The following is a 19,340-nucleotide window of genomic DNA, read 5'->3' as shown; positions in this document are numbered from 1 at the left end:
TTCAATATAAACCTTCTGATAAAAATGTGTGCTTTTTTCTCTTCTTTTCCTAAAGTAGAAACCTCTGGCTTTTTTAAAAATTAGAAACAACAGATATGTAAAAATTAGAAGCTGACCATACCTTTGACATTGAAATTTTCTAAAACATTCAGGGCTAATAAAGTTGTGATTCCTTGCCCATTTGGAGGAATTTCCCAAATATTCATACCCTAAAAATGATTGACACTATTTAATGCTGACTATCAACCAAAGAAAGAAAAAATTTCTGATACAAATTTTTCTAAACAAAAATCAAATTAGTTGAAATTTTCAACTAATGAAATACTAAAACTTTAACATATATTATTACTTATTCTTAATGAGAATAATATAAAAATACACACATGCAATATATAATGCAAATAACATCCAATAAATGTCATTAATTTTTAAGCAACAGTGCATGCATCTATGTAGCATGTATTTAAATTTCTGAATAGATTATATGCTCGTGTCAATTAAATATTTCTCATAACAATCACCCCTAAATATTTTTAAATATTTTTCAGGTTTCTTAAAAACCATTCTGAAGATTCTATATATACACAAAGACAGTTAACAATGAAATTCATCTTTCTAGTAGATTCTGACAACTTCTAGAAAGATAGATTTTAAAAACAGTCAAATAATTATTTTTAAATACAGTGGGTTTGCGATAAGGTACAACTATTAATAATAATTTTTTCATTAAGCAACAATTGTTTGAACCTCTTTTAAACCCATCGTTCTTTAATGTTTTTGTAGTTCTAACATGACTAATAGATGTAACTACACCTGGCTTTTAAAACATACCATTTTTAGCATGATTGAAGAACCTGGCACATTTTTACTAAAAATTAGTTACCCGTGTTTGCTCGAAAATAAGATTAGGTCTTATATTAATTTTTAGTCCAAAAGACGCATTAGGGCTTATTTTCTGGTTGAGTCATATTTTTGGGTAAATATGATACTAAAGGCATCTGTCTGGCTGATGATCTTAACTGAGGCTTATTTTGGGGATGGGGCTTATATTGCAAACTTCCTGAAAAATCATGGTAGGACTTATTTTCTGGTTGGATCTTATTTTGGGGGAAACAAAATAAGCATTATATAATATATAAGCATTCCTTTTTCTTATGCAAGTTTTTTGGCATCATGGTTTCTTATACTAAACTGAGTACCCAGACAGCTGTTGCATTCTGAGCTGCTAGCGGGTTATTTGATATCCAATAGCAAGAGTTGAGTAATCAGATTTATTCACTTGCCAAATCACTGAGAAACTGCCTTCACTTTTCGTCTGTAATATAAGTGCTCTGAAACTCTAAAATGTTGATTACATCTCTTTTATTTAATCTAGTTCTCCAAATTATCACTTACCTCACCTTGCATTTAATGAAGAATAATTTTATAACAAATATCATCATATGGGTCCTGTGCTATATGTCATTATGAATTTTGTATTATTAATTATATAATATATTATAAATTATATAATACCGTATATAATTCATAATTATATAATGTTATATAATGTATTTATTATTGCTAGTATATATGTATGCATATATATATATATATATATATATATATATATATATATATATATATATAGAGAGAGAGAGAGAGAGAGAGAGAGAGGGAGGGAGGGAGGGAGGGAGGGAGGGAGGGAGGGAGGGAGGGAGGGAGGGAGGGAGGGAGGGAGGGAGGGAGTCTATCATGAATTAAGAGGTGGCTTAGCGGTTAAGCGTCATTGAAGGGGTGAGCTCCCATCTTTGCCCCAACTTCTGCCCACCTAGCAGTTTGAAACATGCAAATGTGAGTAGATAAATAGGTACCACTTTGGTGGGAAGGTAACAGCGCTCCATGACGTCATGCAGGACACATGAGCACAGAAATGTCTTCGGACAGTGCTGGCTCAATGGCCTTGAAACAGAAATGAACACTGCCCCCTATCGTTGGCAATGACTAGCAGAGTAAAACTGCAGAAACTCCTTTAACTTTTTTTTTTAATCTATCATGAATTGTATTATGAATTATATAGCTTGTCTGCTACAAAATCCATTTGGAAGCTTAAAAATAGTTACACCTTGCTTTATTGTTATGTTCATATATTTCCTATAACTCATCTCACTGGGCCTGAAGAATAAAAATGTCCAAGCCTTCAACCTTAGTGTTTTAGAACACATGCACTAAATTTTATTGATATGTATTCTATACATTTCAATATTGTCATGTCACTGAGTTCTGTTTTCTTTTCGTAACACAATAACTAAAATATTGGAAAGGTCATTAACATGTTATGGGGAACTAGAGATATTTAGATCAATTTATTGTCAGTCAAGCTTTTAAATCTTTTATTACAAGAGAAATGTAAATTGTCTAAAATTGAAAAATGGCAATAGATTCAATTAAGGACATATTCTGATTTCATTAGTCCGGCAGGTTCCTGCAAATTACTATCAGACTAGAATATATTTTGTTTGAATTCATCTAAACAATCATAAAATATTATTTATCCTTTATAATAATTATTTGCTAGAGCTCTGGAATAAACTGTTGTAATATTCCATATAAACAAATCAAAGGCTCAGAGTATCTTACAATTTTAAGGCAAAACTAATTCAACTATGTTTACTGGAAACTTTAAGGATATTTAAATAAGGGAATGCTGGGAGTTTAAAATGGTTAAGGATGAAGTCTGCGGTTGATGAGGGAGCCCTGAATGTGATTATTGTTTATCCTTGGGTAGACTTCTTGGCCCTTGCACTAATGATGAGTTAGGTAATAAAACATCAGCAAACAAATAACCCAGCTCAATGAGTATCACAGACCCCACAGTTCATTCCTGAGCTACCAATATCGTTGGGTGTTTGGGATTTTATGTTGTGGGTTTTTATGTATGTTTAATCCTTATAAGATATTGTTGTTTGGGTAAGATGGTCAGCTGTATAAATTATATATATATATAAAACACTATTCCTTAACGTTTTGGAAGCCGTCAAGACCAGACTCTTCTGTAAGGGATTTGTAATGGAATGTGGTAAAGACCTTGGGAGATGAGTCAAAGAGATGCTGTCTAGGGAACAGTCAGATAAGAGACAGCACAGCCCGCAGTTACATAGTGGGTAGAATAAGAGGCTCCAAAGGAATCCTCCCTAAGCTTTCTGGCTGTAAAAGTGACAGCAGGAGAACTGTACTTTCAGACTTGCTTTACAATAAAGTAGAATTAGTTTATCTGGTTGTGTTTCCTGTCTAGTCTACCTGCTAAAGCTGACAGTATTTGAAGTTTGAAGAAGGAATCCTGATGCAGGATCTGTATTGCTTGGGAACCCCCAGAATAGCATGCAGCTGTGAGGTTGATTGCTGCTTTGATAACCCTCTCTTCATCTTTTAACTAATTTTAACTGTGTTTAATCATCCTTCAATCCTTCTAAATGTTTAGTTTTTATATACTGTTTTTATATTTTAACATGTTATTGCACACTATCCAGTCCCCACCCCACCCCCGGGGAGATTAAATTTAAATTACCAAGTCTCCTTTAAGACAGCAATGGAAGCATACCAATATGCATTTAGTTTATAATTTCAAAAAGAGGCATTAAATTGTACATAAACACTGGAGCTAATTTTGAGGAACACTTGTTTTATATCTCTCCATTTACATCAGCTGCAAGACACCCTTCACAGAAAGTTTTGAGCTCCAATTTTTTATTTCTCTTTTGCATGGAAAACTATCAAAGCTGAATTTAATTTGCAAGATCTGTATTCAGGATATGGATCTTTGCCAAAGATGTATTATTAGTGCTAAGGGGCAGAATACCAAAAGAAGTTATAGAACAAAGGCAGGAGTGAAGACCCAAGAATGACCTGGCAAGGAAAATTCCTTTTCTTTCTAGACTTGGCTACATGACTGGAAATAACTCCTTTGAAGTATAGAGAAAAACAAATTGAGTCAAATATTCTTGTTTGTGGAAAGTTCTAAGGTGGAAGAAACACAAAAAGGGAATCACCACACAGAACAGTCTCTTGATCTTCACATTTTTGGTTTTAGTCTACATCTAGTTTCTAAAGTTAAGTCCCAGTTAACTTAAGCATTTTACTAAATTTTGTCTTTAATCTTTGGCAATTAATAACAAAAACACAAGTAGTCCTATTTAGTGATAATCGGGACAAGGAATTCTGTTGTTATGTGAAGCAGTCGCATGAACCATTACATTTTTATGATGTTGCTTCAGCTTTTCCTTCCTTTACAGAGCTACAAAGGTCATACACATAAGGACTAATCACAATGTCACAATTTTATCACCATCATAACTGTGAATGTTCATTACACGAGGCAGTAGCTAAATGAGGACTGTCTGTAATGGAATAAACATAAATGGACAGATAAGTGTACAGATATACAAAAAGTATTTATTTTATATTATATTCATGCGAAAGATGCTACTATGTGTTAAAAGTGACAATGATTTGTCAGCTTATTACTATTCCACAGCTGATGGTACATTTTACTAGTACAGCATTTCTTCAACTTCCAGTTTAAACAAAGAATATGATCAGAGTTGAAAGGGACCTTGGAGGTTTTCTTATGCAATCTCTTATTCAAGCAGAAGACTCTATTCCATTTCAGACAAATGGCTATTCTGTTTCTTCTTACAAGCCTCCAATGATGGAGCACCCACAACTTCAGAAGGCAAGCAGTTCCATTGGTGGAGTGTTCTAACTGTCAGGAAATTTCTCCTTAGTTTTAGGTTGCTTCTCTCCTTGGTTAGTTTCCATCCTTTGGTCCTTGCCTTGCCTTCTGATGCTTTGGAAAATAGGTTTCCCCCGTCTTCTTTGTGGCAGATCTTTCATTTTTTCTGGACAGTATCATTTATCCATTCATTATGCAGAGCATGGAAAGAGATCAAAAATAATAAACTAAAAAGTTAAAGGCAGAAGATTAGAGAAAAGGAGAACCTCACTAAATCTAATTCACATCAGTATCATTCACTATACCTTTCCACATCGTTCAAGCCTTGCATGCCATTTAACTTCCACTGCATTGTGACCACATGCCATTTTGTATGGTTTCCTTAGAATAGCATCATACATGTTGGAAAGCTGCACAATCGATTATTGCAAGACTTTATAGGATAATTCAGATAGGCTAAGAATAACTTCTCCATGTTTAGAAGTCAAACCAAATTACTTCTTAAACCTCCGAGAAAAACCTATGAAGAATAATCCATGTGGTTATATCTTTCCATACCATTTTTAAAAGTCTGGCATACCTTGTAATTTGTGACAATAAGCTCAACTTCTTCAGTGACGTGGCTTTTCAGGTCTCCTAAATCCATTACTCCACCATTATCCTGAATAACATCCACAATTGCTTTAGCCACATGGCCTTCGTAAAAGCCTCTTTTGCCAGATTTTGCTAACTCCTGGAGGAAAAAAGGCTCTAAATTACAAAAACCAAAGAATAGCACTATGCCTCAAGAGCAACAATTTTTTGTTGGGGCAATAAAATATCATTGTGTACCAGATCACTATACTATTAAAAAGCATGCCAATGTCAGTAGCTTCATCCGAAGGAAAGAATACAAGGAATGCTTATGTATACAAAAGGAAACTGCCCTGCCTTTGACCTAATTCTAAGGAAGAGCCACGTCAATCTCAATAATTCAAAAGGGACAGCAAATTGTTCGTACCTGGTACCAAGACAAAACGGCATGTGTCATTCCACATACTCAGTCAAATAAAAATGCCATTCACCATGTGGTGCATTGCCATCTGGCACCAAATCGTTAAATATTAACAAGATATAATTAGCCACAAAGGAAGCTGAATAGGTGAACAGTTTCATCCAATACTTTGATTCTAAACAGCCACATATTTTGTAACATTAGCAATAGAAGAAAATATATGTAGCTCAGGGTTGAAATGAAGAATCCTTGGCACTTTCTGAGCTTGGCCGTTTGCTTGCAAAGGTTTTACTGTTGTTGTTTTAACCCTTTAGTTTTGTGCTTCTCTTGGCAACTTTATAGGCAAGTGCTCTCCATGCTACCCAATCAAACACAGCTTCTTTCAGTTGTTGGATATTCATCTTTGTATCAATTTTGATATATCAATCCAGCATGTTCTCTGCTTGCTCCTTATTCTTGTTCCATTAACTATTCCTGACTTCATTGACTTCTTCAATGAATTTGCACGCACGACATGGCCAAAGTACTGTAAATCAGACAATTCTGTGATTTTGGCTTCTAGTGATGTAATACAAATAGTCCAATTTTAGTTGGTATGTGTGCTTATTCATGCAAAGTCTATTAAAAAGTGATGCTCCTGTGTGATGGATTTCTCTCCAGATTAAAATTAAAATTTGTAGGCACTTATATACATAAGTTGGTATACTTGGTACCAACCAAGGTTTGATACACATCTAAGTGTACAGATATTAGCATAACTGGCAAAGGAAATTTTATATGTGAAAAAACCCTGCTTTTATTCTTCTGACATGTACGAGTTCATGATCTACAATGGTGCAGTGGTTAGAGTGCAGTACTGCAGGCTACTTCTGCTGATCACAGGTTGCCAGCAATTTGGCAGATCAAATCTCACCAGGCTCAACTTGACTTAGCCTTCCATCTTTCCAAGGTGGGTAAAATGAGGACCCAGATCATTGGGAGCAATATGCTGACTCTTTAAAGCGCTTAGACAGGGCTGTAAAGCACTGTAAAGTGGTATATAAGTCTAAGTGCTATTGCTAACTACTATTGCTATCTGAGACCAAACTCAAATTCTTCCCTGTAAAGCCTCTTGATCTGAAAAAGATACTTAAATACTTAAGTGCACTTATGCAGCTATAAAGTTTGATTGAAGTTGACTCCCATGTTCCAAAAGGATCTGTTGCAGAATTCTTTTACCTCCTTATGTCTGTGGAGATTCTCAATCACCCAGGTCATAGCTGTCTCAAAGGTACTTTTTCAAAAGGCAACCGGATTGTTTTTTCCTTTCTTTTCCAGGAAGCTTCATCGCTTTTGGCAGGATGGTGGGGGATATGGAGGGATTAGTTCTGGCAGGATAAGAGGGGGCGGGGAAGTTGGAAGGATGATATTTCTTTGCAGTCATCTGATCTTGCCACTCTTCCTAAGAGCTCTTAAGACTTTATCTGTTCCCTGAGGGTCACCTGAAGTTACCTAAAGAAGGTTACCTCAAGAAGTAATATATCTAAAACTAAGGGTCACTCCATTCTAAAACTAATTTTACACTCCATTCCCTATACTGCAGAACATTATTCCAAGCAAAGCATATAATCACAGCATGTTCCTCCTGTATATTTTTATACAGTATCTAAGGATACTTCATTTAACAATTCTTAGCCAATAAACTGAATATTTCTTATGTTAACCAACATTCTTATCTTGAAGTTACACACTATTCTAAATACAAGGAATACAGTATATAGATGTATAAAAATGGAGAAGTAAGCAAATTATTACATTAATGTGTCATGCAATAAAATAACTTGAATGCGGGTGGGAAAAAGGCAAATAAGCTTCTGCCTCCTCACTTCAGGAAACTTGGAAAAGTAAGTAATCTGACACCATATTTTGCCATTTACTGATTTCTATGGCATTCATTTATCTCTGAATGCTTTTTCAACATTACATAAGTCTCAGAATGAAGTTAAAAAGCAGTGCCTGTCAGATCAGGATACTAAGATTTATAATTAGCTAAAAAATGAGACTGAGAGATGCTGCTGAATTGCATCCAGACATGGCTACCTAATCTCTTACGATTTTCGTAACTAAGTTAGCCAGGAAGCAAATTCAATTGCTGCGGAAATAAAATTAAATTTGATGTACATTATTGCCATGCTCCACTAATTTCCCTGTATCACATGAAATCTCCCTCTTTTGATAAATATCAGTCTTCAATGTTTCCAAAGACTATATAACTCTTGGTTCCAGCCAAATGACCCAAAAGGAGCCAGATACAGGAGTGGGTTACTGAGGGTCAAATTCTATGAGGGAATTTTGTCCTGATTCTTCATGTTCACAATGCAATTCAAAAACCATTTCTTAAATGACATTTATCATTTGTTTAAATTAGAGTTGAAGGAGATAAGACATATCTTATCACCGAAACTTTGCACCCACAGCACTAGAAACTGATATGACGCCTTTTGCTAGCTTGTGCACAAGGAAATTCACAATGAGTTACATGGTCTTTCACTGAATGTTGTAGGATCCAATCTGGGTTGGTCACCAGGATCAGGGGTTTTGTCTTCCAAACTTTCGGACTTGTGCTTGAGGCCATCCTCAGTTAGGCTACAGAGAAGTTCCCTTGGGCTCCAGCACGTGTCTGAAAGTTCGGAATACAAAACCTCTGGTCCCGGGGATCGACCTAGTTTGTATCCTGCAACATTATCATGGAACACATATATTCACCTTCATTCTGAATGTTGTGTTGAAATTCATGTATTGAAATAGAACTCTTCAATCAATTTCAGTGTATATTAGATGTGGGTGACTCCTATGTTGGTAGCAAAAAATACTGCCTGCAGAAACACTCTGAATTTCATCTGCTTTTCCTGGCAATCAAAAATTAGGTTTGTGCTGATAGCAGTAGAAAACTAATCATCTGCTATAATTGTCGAGACTGAGGTTGATGTTTCCCAGCAACTATGCTCAGCATCTCTGATTTCTACTAATAAACACACTAGTGAGTGGGTAAGTGTTTGAGTTTACATAAAATATATGTGTGGCATACAGGTAGTCCTCATCTTACAACCATTTGTTTAGCAACCGTTCAAAGTTACAATGTTGCTGCAAAAATTAACATGACTGGTTCTCACACTTACAAAGATCACAGTGGTCATGTGATTGCAATTCAGGTACTTGGCAACAGGAACGTATTTACAAATGGTGGCAGCATCCCGTGGCCACATAATTGCATTTGCAACCTTCTCAGTCAGCTTCCATCATGTCTATGAGGAAAGGCGGCCATATAATTCTCTTATTACCATGACAAAAAAATTCAGAAAAGTGGGCACAACTCACTTAACAATATCACTCAGTGATAGAAGTTCGGATTCCAATTGTGGTCATAAGTTAATAGCACATTGTTGTGGCCCAGCAGGAGCCGTTGGAGCTGCAAACTGACGCCGACAACGAGGGGCCCTATGAGTCGGCTCTGGAAGATGTGGAGGGCCCTGGACAGCGTTCCGACTCCAAGCAGGGATCAGAGAGGCTGGTTGGCCACCAGGAGGCGCCTGAGGCATGGAGCAGCGGTGAAAGCCAAAGGGAGTGTGCTCCTGACGTCATGCCTTGGAGCAGTGGGGAGGAGACAAGGGAGTTGGTCCTGGACGCCCGGCAACGGAGGGCTGATAGACGTAGAGAACAACTACGCAGATACAGAAGATAATTGGACCCAGGTGGTTGTAATTAGGCTCCTCTCAATATAGTATATAAGGAGAGACTTTGTGAGGAGCCTGGTTGCAGGATTCAACTTAATTACCAACGCTGGAGAAGCTCTCGTGTCTGTTTCTTATCTTGGATTGCTGCCAAGGTCTAGTCAGTGTGTTAATTTACTGTGAATAAATCGTCTAGCAGTATTCTTGTCTTGGAGTGCTTTGGTGTATGAAGAGGGGGGTCAGAACACACATACATGTATGTGTATCCATCAACCTCTAATTCAAGAATCAATCTACAATGTCCATCGTTCTGTATATGGAAAGTAGACAACCTTCTCCTAATTCTGAAGCTCCTATTATAAAGCTATCAAACAAATGAAAAATGTAACTATTAGCTATGTTTTTTTAAACCAAATGTAACAGTCTCTGTCTGTTATGTGCTATTCAAGAAGCCCTTATTCACTTCTAAAAGCTTTCACAAAAGAATGTGAAGCAATTGTACCATATATGTTTCAGAAAATCCTTGATGTTAACCAAGAAAAAAAAAATACCCAAAACACTGAATAATAATTCTTCAGCTATTTCTACCAAAGCAAGGGCCGGAAACATAGTATCGGAACCAATATACAGGTTTGATTTTAAATAGAAATATTCATACTGATTGCATGTATCACTGTATATAATGCTGCAGTATATTTTAACTATGAATTACTGAATAAGTCATAATGGCTTGGTTTAATAGGGAGTTCCAGGCCAAATCAATCATAGTATGGCTTAGTTCAGGGGTGGATTTCTTTGAGGGCTGAATCAGCATTGTAGTTCTCCTCCGTGGGCTGGCAGAAGGGGGTGGGGGGAATGAGACGGAGATGGGATGGATGTCTCCTGCAGCATTCTGCCGGCCAAAAAAGTTGGTTGTTTACAATCAATAAATTTTACTAAGTTAATGCATAACTGGCTCTGTACCTTCAGAGGCACTGAAGAGCAACTCTCTTTACCTTAAAAGTGTTTGCCAAAAGAGGATTTTGGAAGACTTGGCCATGCTCTGGTGCTTCGCCATTTATCAAGAGGACCTTTCCATGTTGATTTCCAGGTGACTGAAGAACATGAGCATCTTGCTTCCACTGGTAAGAAGTAATCTCAGACACTGGAAAGCCCTTCTCAGCCATTTCTATTGCTGGTTGCAAAATCTGTCCCATGGAAAGCTGAATCAAGGAATACTGCAGTGTTATCAATCAACATACATACACCAGTTATAAAGATTTGCAGAATACACTGAGTCACATAAGCTGAAGTTAAAACTAATCAAGTTTAGCTGCCATATGCATGCAGTCACCTAGATTTTAGCTGACCTGGTTAAGTATGTTATCTGAACTAGAATAAAAAATGTACAAGTAAAGAAAAGCTGTAAATCAACATAAAAGATTAAACTGGGCTTTCCAAACAGATGGAAAATTAATACAATGGAATAGAATATTAAAACTCGTTCTGTTTCTGGAAGGTTCGCCCAAATTACCCTTTTCTGAATCAAAAATTAATAAATATGTTATTTCATGGCAATAAACATTATCAAGATCTATTTCAAAGGGCATTACTTCGTTCCCTCCTATGGAATCAGGTATATGAAATCTAAATTTTTATTTCATATATATGAATTATAATCTAACAATGGGCAGAATATAATCTTAGTTTGAAAACATAAAAAGAAATTAGTAAAATCTCAGCAGTTGATACAAGAAACTAAGCAATATTTTTAAAATGGGAAGAAGAGAGTACAATGGCCTGTTCTTTTGTCTGCTCTTCCCCATATCTTAGGTAAGCGGAAGAAACTCTGTGCAATTAAAGGAAAAGCAAATTCAGATACTTTAAAAAAAAAGCAAACATATTTATGAAAGAACAAAAATAAAACTATATTACAAATAGTCCTCATCTTATAACAACAATTGGGACCACAATTTCCATTACTAAAATAGGCAGTTGGTAAGTGAATTGTGCCTGATTTTATGTTATGACTTTTTATGATTTTTATGAATTTTTGCCATGGTTGTTAAGTGAATCACTACAGTTTTAAATGAATAACATGGTCATTAAGTGAATCTGACTTCCCCTCTTGATTTTGCTTGTCAGAACCCAGCCGAAAAAGTCATAAATGATCAAAGGCCCATAGACACTGCAACATTGATTACATGCTGATTGCCAAGTAGCCAAATTTTGATCATGCGACCGTGGGGGCGAGCACTGCAAGGACCAATTGTAAGTTCCTTTTTTCAGTTGCGTTGTAATTTTGAACAGTTGTTAAATTAATGTTTGTAGGTCAAGGACTATCTGTAATCAATCTTTTCAGCAAGAACATTTGCTAGACTTTACCTGTTTGCTTCCATATAATGTGACAGCATCACACCATGCAGCAGGAGCACCAGGGACTGTGATGTTACATGCATGCCGAAAAGGCAGAGGATTCGCTTCATCAAAGCCATATTCTTTTACCAGTTCAAGGGTGAGGGACTGTGGAGATCTTCCACTGCAAAGCAATCAGAGATACACAGGTGAAGCATCTAAAACCCAACATTTATTCAATAAAAAAAAAAGACTGATGCATCACAATTAGCTTAGCAGAGCCCTGAGCATCAACCATTCAAAATAATGCAAGTGATTTCCAGGCCATTTAAATAGGCTATAACATTACAGTTCATATTCCTGGAAACTCTTGTAATTTCAACCAATTCTTGTTCTATAACTAATATCATCACACTGCTCTCCACAGTTTAGGATTCTTCCTAAGAGCTCTTAGTGTTACATTGTCCCAGGTGAGGGCATGAGCTGGCAATGGCGCGGCGAGAGCCCTGGCAGAGTTGAACATGGCCGGACCGCAGCAGCTGAGGAAAAAACTGACCTTGCGGTCCGAGGGCAGTTCATGGTTAGCGATTAAGAAGCACTCGAAGTGCTCCATGAACCCGGCCTGTGGTTTCGCCTGGGGTTCCAAAAGGAGCGAAAGGAGGCATTGACGCCATGGTAGTGTCCGTGAGAAATGGGACGAGGAGGCGAGAGAGAGAGAGAGGGAAAAACGCAGTCTCGTCGGCTGAGGGAACTCCACTCACTCCCTCTAGGACACTGTTAGCTGGCCTTCAGGACCCCATCCTCGTCGCCAGTATAAAAGATTGGCCAAAGGATAAGGCAGGACGCGTCTGAGGCAACTTAACAGCTTTCATTGACAGGCAACCGCTAGACTATATACAGACGGAGTTCAGCACCTTTCCCTGCTTGACAGCTATTTATATGGAGCTGTCAAGCAGGGCAGCCAATAGGAATGACCAGAGCAGCCCGCGCTCAGCCAAGTCTTAGCCAATCAGGTGCGGCTTGGCTGTTGCCGGCTGCCCGGTCGTATATCGAGGAGGATAGAACACTTCTAAAGTTCATCTGAAGTCTATTCTGTCTTTCCCTCCTTAATAGATGTTCTGAGATAAAGGGTTGGGGGGACAATTACAAATGGAAGATGGATGCCTGGCTCATGTGAAATTCATACATAATTGTATAATTAAGATCTTACTTGGAAAATGACCTTTGTTCATTCAGGCCTTATCCCACTTGTCCTTTGCCCCAGCATAATCTCATATCATCTAGTCATCTTCTCCCTTGTCTACATGATGTTGTTCTCATCTCACAGCTCATGAATAAAGATGCCAAAAATGTTGTTAGCTGTAGCAGTATAAAGGTCACACTTTCCTCCATTATCCCACTCCATCCCAAAGATGGATCAAATATATAACCTTTCCTTATATATCATTCAGTAAATTCATATACAGTTGACAGGGATTCCCAGTAGTTAACAAAAAAACAGCACATGACATAATTAAGCTGACAAGGGTAAACAAAACTATTTAAGTAAAAAGAAAATTTAAATGGAGCAACAGCAACATTCAAAACATCATCTTCCTCCTCTTCTGAAAACTGTTCAGAAAAACCCTGGCTCCAAAAATGAAAGAGGAAACTGATCTAATTTTTAAGGGAGGATATGGAATGCTTTTCTAAGTAGAGGTGTTTGATGTATTTATGATGGTTGCAGATCATCAAAACTGTTGGCTGAATATTCCTTTTTAGCCAAGGGTCAGGATGCTTAATTGACAAAATTATATCTCCATTTCTGTGTTGTCCCAGGGATGCAAAGTACACCTTGTATTTTGATACCATTCAAGTAGACATTTAGCAATGTACATTATATTGTATGATGTATATAAATCAGTATTTGATACACAGTATTTGAGTTAGTATAATACTAACTATATAATACTATTTAACATCTCAGTGCTACACAGGAATTTAAGAAATATAGATATAAAATTATGTGAAACTCTACATACGTCTAATGATGCTTACACTTAGACCTTGCAGAAATATACATACCGTATTTTTTGGAGTAGAAGACGCACCTGAGTATAAGACGCAACAAGATTTTTTTTTTTTTTGTAATAAAATTTTATTGGTTTTTCAAGATTTATAGGGAAAAGGGTAAATGGACAGGTATACAAATTTTGGCAGTTGCAAAATGTGTGAGGCCCCCCTCCCTCCATACCCATAGTATACATTTATATATAATGCATTAGTATATAATTGATTACAATCAGCATATTAGTTCTATTATTAAATTCAATCAAATTAAACATTACAGTATAAAATCCAAATATAATTCCATTTTCACTTTCGGTCAATTTATAATAATATGATTTTTTTGTTTATTTTTGTGATCTGAGTCTTCTTGCTATTGCCCCATCTCCCTCCACTGGCAGAGCTCTGGCCCCTCCCGTGTCCTGCGTGTCCGTTGTGGTGTCTGGTGGTTTCTCTAGGAGTGTTTTATTTTTTTCCATAAAGGCCTGCGCCTCTATGGGTGAATTAATTCTAATTCTTGTCTCCTCCCAGAATATCAGCATACCTTCAGGCATCAACCATCTAAACCACACCCCTTTCTGGTATAATTTATTCGCTAATTGCGAATAATTTTTTCTTTTTTCTCTAATCTTCTTAGGGATCTGCTTCAGAATGGTTATCTCCATATCATGATATGTCAATGCTTGCCCCCTTTGTACACCCAGAATTTCATCTCTTGTGCTTTTTCTAAGGAATTTAATGTGAACCTCCCTGGGTACATTGTGTGTTCTAGCATAAGCTGAGTTCACTCTATAAACCAGATCTATATCCCACCCCATCTGTTGTTTTTCTTTGTGTGTGTAGTCAGCCAGAATGTTTGTCATGATGTCCCTTATATTTTCCCCATCTTCTTCTATAACATTTTGAAATCTAAGATAATAGGACATTCTCTCAAATTCTAATTTCATCTGTTGGATGTCAAGATCTTTGTTCCCTTTCTGCACAGCTTCCACCCCCCCCCTCACCTCCTCCACCCCCCCTTCCACAAGATCCAGTCTCTGTGAGTTCTTATAAATTTGGGCTTGATTTTCTTTAATTTCATCTTTCATTTCCCTTAGCTGTTTCTTGATTTCCTCCTGGCCCTGTAAAATTTGTTGAAGCATTTGTTGAAAGTCCATCTCTATAGTCTTAGGTTGCATCAGTTCTGTTATCTTTGACTGTGTGGCTGGACTGGATGTTACAGATGTTGGAGCAGACGTGGCAAAGCCAGGTTTCCCAGGAGGTGGTCTTTTGGATGCCATCCTTTATAACATTAGAAGTTCAGTCCATATATAAGATAAACAGTTAGAAAAGAAGGGTAGCCAGGTGAGGTCCGGGAGCAGAAGAACCAGGCAGAAGAGAATCTCTCTAATAAGTCTGGCAATAGATGAAAGGTTTCCCCTAGAAAGTTCAAAAAATACCAATCCACAAGAGATTCCTCTGGGAGACACGGAGACAAAGACCGGAAGCCTGAATTTTAAAGGTGGAGTCAGGTTTCACAATTCATAAAGACAACGGAAGTGTGCCATCTTGCCCTGCCAGTTTTGGGCACAGAGGCATAACAAAGTTTTAAAAAGTTCCAAAAGTCCTCAAATCACAGTAGAAAGTGAAATTAAGTTGAAAAGAAAATCATCTCAACCTGGGTGAGGCTTCATTCGTTGGCTCTCCCCCCTCCTCCTTCCCCGGGGGCTGAGAGCAAAATTATTCCTCGCCGCTTGTCCAAGGGGGGGGGAAACCCCCCTCCCTCCAGCCGCGCCTCCAGAATACTCCGAAAGTTATTTTAAGGAAAGCTGACTAATTCTTCGTGCAAAATAGGGCATGAAGAGAGAAGCAACCTCACCGCACCGCAGCTGCTTCCTTCAATTGCTTCATTCTCCAGACGGCTTTAGCGAGGCGCGAGGCGCAGAAACGCGAGGCGCCCTCCGATCTAGCTCCCCGGTGCCTTGGGCGCGCGAGAGACCTCCCGCCGGCCGCCGCCGCTGCAGGAGCTCCCCGCGATGCCGCCCCTCCGGCAGGACCCCTCTGAGGGGTGTCCTGTGCCCCCCAAGGAGTGGGGAAGCCCACCGGAGAGCCGGAGCGGGCAAAGAGCTGCCCGTCGCCGCTGTCGCCGGAACCGGAACTCACCACGCAACAAGATTTTGAAGAAGCAAATTTTTTTAAAAAAGTGTTTGCACTCTGCAGACCTCCCAAAAACGGGCCCGTTTTTCTTCTTAAAAAGGGCATGCATAGCTTTTAGGAGGCTTGTAGAGTACTCCTGGGGGCTGGTGGAGGGCCAAAAACAAGCAAAAAAGTCCCGTTTTTCACTCATTTTTGCCCTCCCCAGCCCCCAGGAGCACTTTACAAGTCTCCTAAAGGCTATGCACGGCCATTTTTGTATGCTGTATTCAGTGTATAAGACACACCCAGATTTTCACCCTTTTTTTTTGAACGAAAAAAACGTGTCTTATATTCCGAAAAATACGGTCCTTTTTTTAATTGGCAAGTTTCTGTATTTTTCATAAAGTAACACATAATGTTTGCATTGCAAAAAGATATGCAATGATAGAAAAGATGATTCCAATAATAATGATTCCTAGTGAAGCTTAGCAGAATCCAACCTGCATTGTGGTGAAAGAAAGAACTATTGAGATGATGTTTGTGTTACCCTCTCTTTCTTCAATCTCTTGTGTGTTGCTCTGGATATTTTGTGGTACAAAAATGAGGTCATGGTTCTTAAATCATGGCCTGAGAACTAGACAAAAGAGAGTGTCACATGGAAGAGGGATAAAATCAGACCTGCTTGGTTGTTCTGGTGATTCTTTAAATACTCATAGAGGAGAATATATGCAGCTCAGGGTTGAAGGCTGGCACTGAAGATATTACCTATTGAGGTAATGAAAGATCTGCAAGCAAATAACCAAGCTCAGAGAGCACTAAGGACTACATGCTTCAAATAATAAATAGTTTTGGATGTTTATGACCTGTGAAACTAGTAACAGTAAAAATTTTGCCAGAAAATTTTTGTTATACATCAATACAGGTATATTAAGCAGTGTAGACATTGTCTACAGTTCCACAGTTCCATTTTAATTTCATGGCAGTTACTAATTTTATTTTTCAGAAAATAGATTCTTCAAATCAAGAATCACTATCCTTTTTCTCAGCTGTGCATGAATATAGCCTGGGTCGCTGAAATTTTTTATGCGTTTGTCTTGTTGTTGTTTAAATCAAACCCTAAGCTCGAATTCTGATTAGACTGCTTTGCTATTATTTTAATACACCTAATATGCCTTTATAGCAAATCATTGAAAATATTTTCCATTACAAAATATTCCTTTAATTATACTTTCATCATAGTGCTTGGTCAAGTGTCTTATATGGGAAAAAATGTATTTGATATTGTTTCCTGCTTCTTTGTGAAATGTTTAGAGAGATGGATATGTTTGGAAATCTAATTTATGAGAGACAGCGCATCCTGCTCTTTGGCCTTTGACCATGCACGACAGAAAAAGAATAAAAAACCCCAACTGACAGTATATTTTTATAGCATCCTGCTATTCACTTTACTGAAGCTCAACAGCAAAAGGGCTGCCATTCCCTTTGCACTGCCCAAAAGTTCAACAAAACTCAGACATAGGAAAATCAGAACCAAAAGAAAAGGAAATGAGATACACAGCTGAATTCTGACCTTCTAATTCAATACAAGAAATTCCCAAATGAAAACTTTCTGTACACTGTAATATTGTATGTACACAAAATCATTAGCAGGGACAGTTTAAAAATAAGTTAAAGGGACATCGGGCACACAAGCCTGGAGGTACAAATCCAAAAATTGAGCAATTGTTATTTGCATACACAAGAAAGCTTGTGAGAACTGTAGCTCTCATTAAATTATAATGTTTCGGGATATTCAGTCCAGGAAATCTGCCTCTTTTTTCAGAAAAAGTGCATTTATCTATTTGTATTGTTTCTCTATCACCAATTTTTCCACGCTTCAAGCAACAGCTAGACATCTTCTCCCAATACTGATTCACCAATAAGGTTCAATCAGTCCTGAATTTAAGTTTTCTCTGCTTTTATTTCAGTGGCTCTGAGCAAACAGCCTATCCAGAGCTTCAGCTATATTTTCCCCAATGCATTTAGACACAATTCACCTATTCTTTCCTTCCCCTTCCTATTTCTATCACAAAGGAATTCTCAGTGCCTGGTATAACAGTCTCCTGAAGCTTCAATCCCGTTTCCTTTTCAGAAAGGCTACAAAAACTCGGCTTTTTAAGCAGCCCTAGAATGGAGTGGTTTGTTGCCCAGCTTTTAATATATATTTATGTCATACATAACAGGTTTTCTTTTTCACTGAGATGGGTTTTAGCAATGTTATTTGTTTCAATTGCCTTTTCTTATTTTAACCCTAATTTTCAACTGCAACTGAGTTGGTCTAGAAATCTAATAAACAAATAAATAATTTTGTTGCAGAGAAGCCTTTACATTGAAAGGTTTCAAGCACAGAGAAAATGGTATTGAGCAAATATTCCTTTTTTAAATTAGTTTTGCTTGTTTGATTACTGTTTTTGTTCTGCCTGGGGAGCCAGTTTGATCTAGTTAGTAGTTAAGGCACAAGGCTAAAACCAGAAGGCTGTGAATTCTAGTGTTGCCTTAGGCAAGAAATCCGCCTTAGGCATGAAAGCTAGTCACTCTCCCAAACTGCCTCACAGGGTTGTTGTGGAGAATATAGGAGAAAGAAATAATATTCGGCATGTTTGTCACCTTGAGTTATTTATTAAAAATAATAATAAAGGCGGGATAAAAATAAATACATGAATGCTTTATTTTGATTAGGCATGTCTGCATGTTTTGTTTCTCTTCTTGAACTTGATAATGGGAGCCCAGCCCTTCCCTTTACTGTTAGTTGGTGTTAGTTCTCACTCACCTTCCATTGAGACCATGTACCAGCTTTGTCCTTGCATCATAATACAGGCAGAAACAATCTCCACCTAGCCCTGTGCTGAATGGTTCGGTAACATTTAAAGCAGCAGCAACAGCCACAGCAGCATCTACAGCATTGCCGCCCAACTTTAAAATATCTGCAATAAAGAATTTCATTAAGAATAGTGGAATAATACTATGGAATAATAGACATTATCTTCCCCAAATTTAAAGATTTCATCCACTGTGGACATGCCCCAAAGCAAGAAAATATTGGGACGAAAATACATACATGGCTGTAAAAAATGACAAAACATATAGATTTGAAACCAGAGATATTTTTGCTGCGTGTTCTACCCGAAACATATGATAAAAAAGATAAAAAATATGCAAGACTTGATCTTGCATATTTCAACCGCAACTAGAATTGCATTTGCACAACAATGGAAAGATGATGAGATCCCATCTGAGGGGAATGTGATCAAGAAAATTTTAGACTGCGCAGAAATGGATAGATTAACATTTGCTATTAAGAATAAAGAAAAAATGGAATACTTTTTGATATGGAACATATTTTATCAATGGCTAAATAATAGAAGTTAAAAAGGAGGAGGTACAACTGGAG

At 37.6% G+C, this 19,340-nt stretch overlaps 1 protein-coding gene across 1 annotated transcript in view; it reads right to left on the bottom strand.

Annotated features, from left to right (window-relative positions):
- Positions 1-19,340, bottom strand: part of LOC309392399 (glutathione hydrolase-like YwrD proenzyme) — a 32,914-nt gene that overhangs the window by 13,218 nt on the left and 356 nt on the right. Inside the window, exons 2-6 of the mRNA XM_081953582.1 lie at positions 18,720-18,873; positions 11,780-11,933; positions 10,411-10,617; positions 5,292-5,444; positions 122-209 (exon numbers count right to left, since the gene is read on the bottom strand). Coding sequence (XP_081809708.1) covers positions 122-209; positions 5,292-5,444; positions 10,411-10,617; positions 11,780-11,933; positions 18,720-18,873 — 756 coding nt within the window. The remainder of the gene's footprint in view (positions 1-121; positions 210-5,291; positions 5,445-10,410; positions 10,618-11,779; positions 11,934-18,719; positions 18,874-19,340) is intronic.

Source organism: Natrix helvetica, assembly GCF_964273705.1.
Source record: "Natrix helvetica genome assembly, chromosome: 5".
Classification (NCBI taxonomy): domain Eukaryota; kingdom Metazoa; phylum Chordata; class Lepidosauria; order Squamata; family Natricidae; genus Natrix; species Natrix helvetica.
The sequence above is the reverse complement of the archived record's forward strand: the minus strand, read 5'-3'. Positions and strand labels throughout refer to the sequence as shown.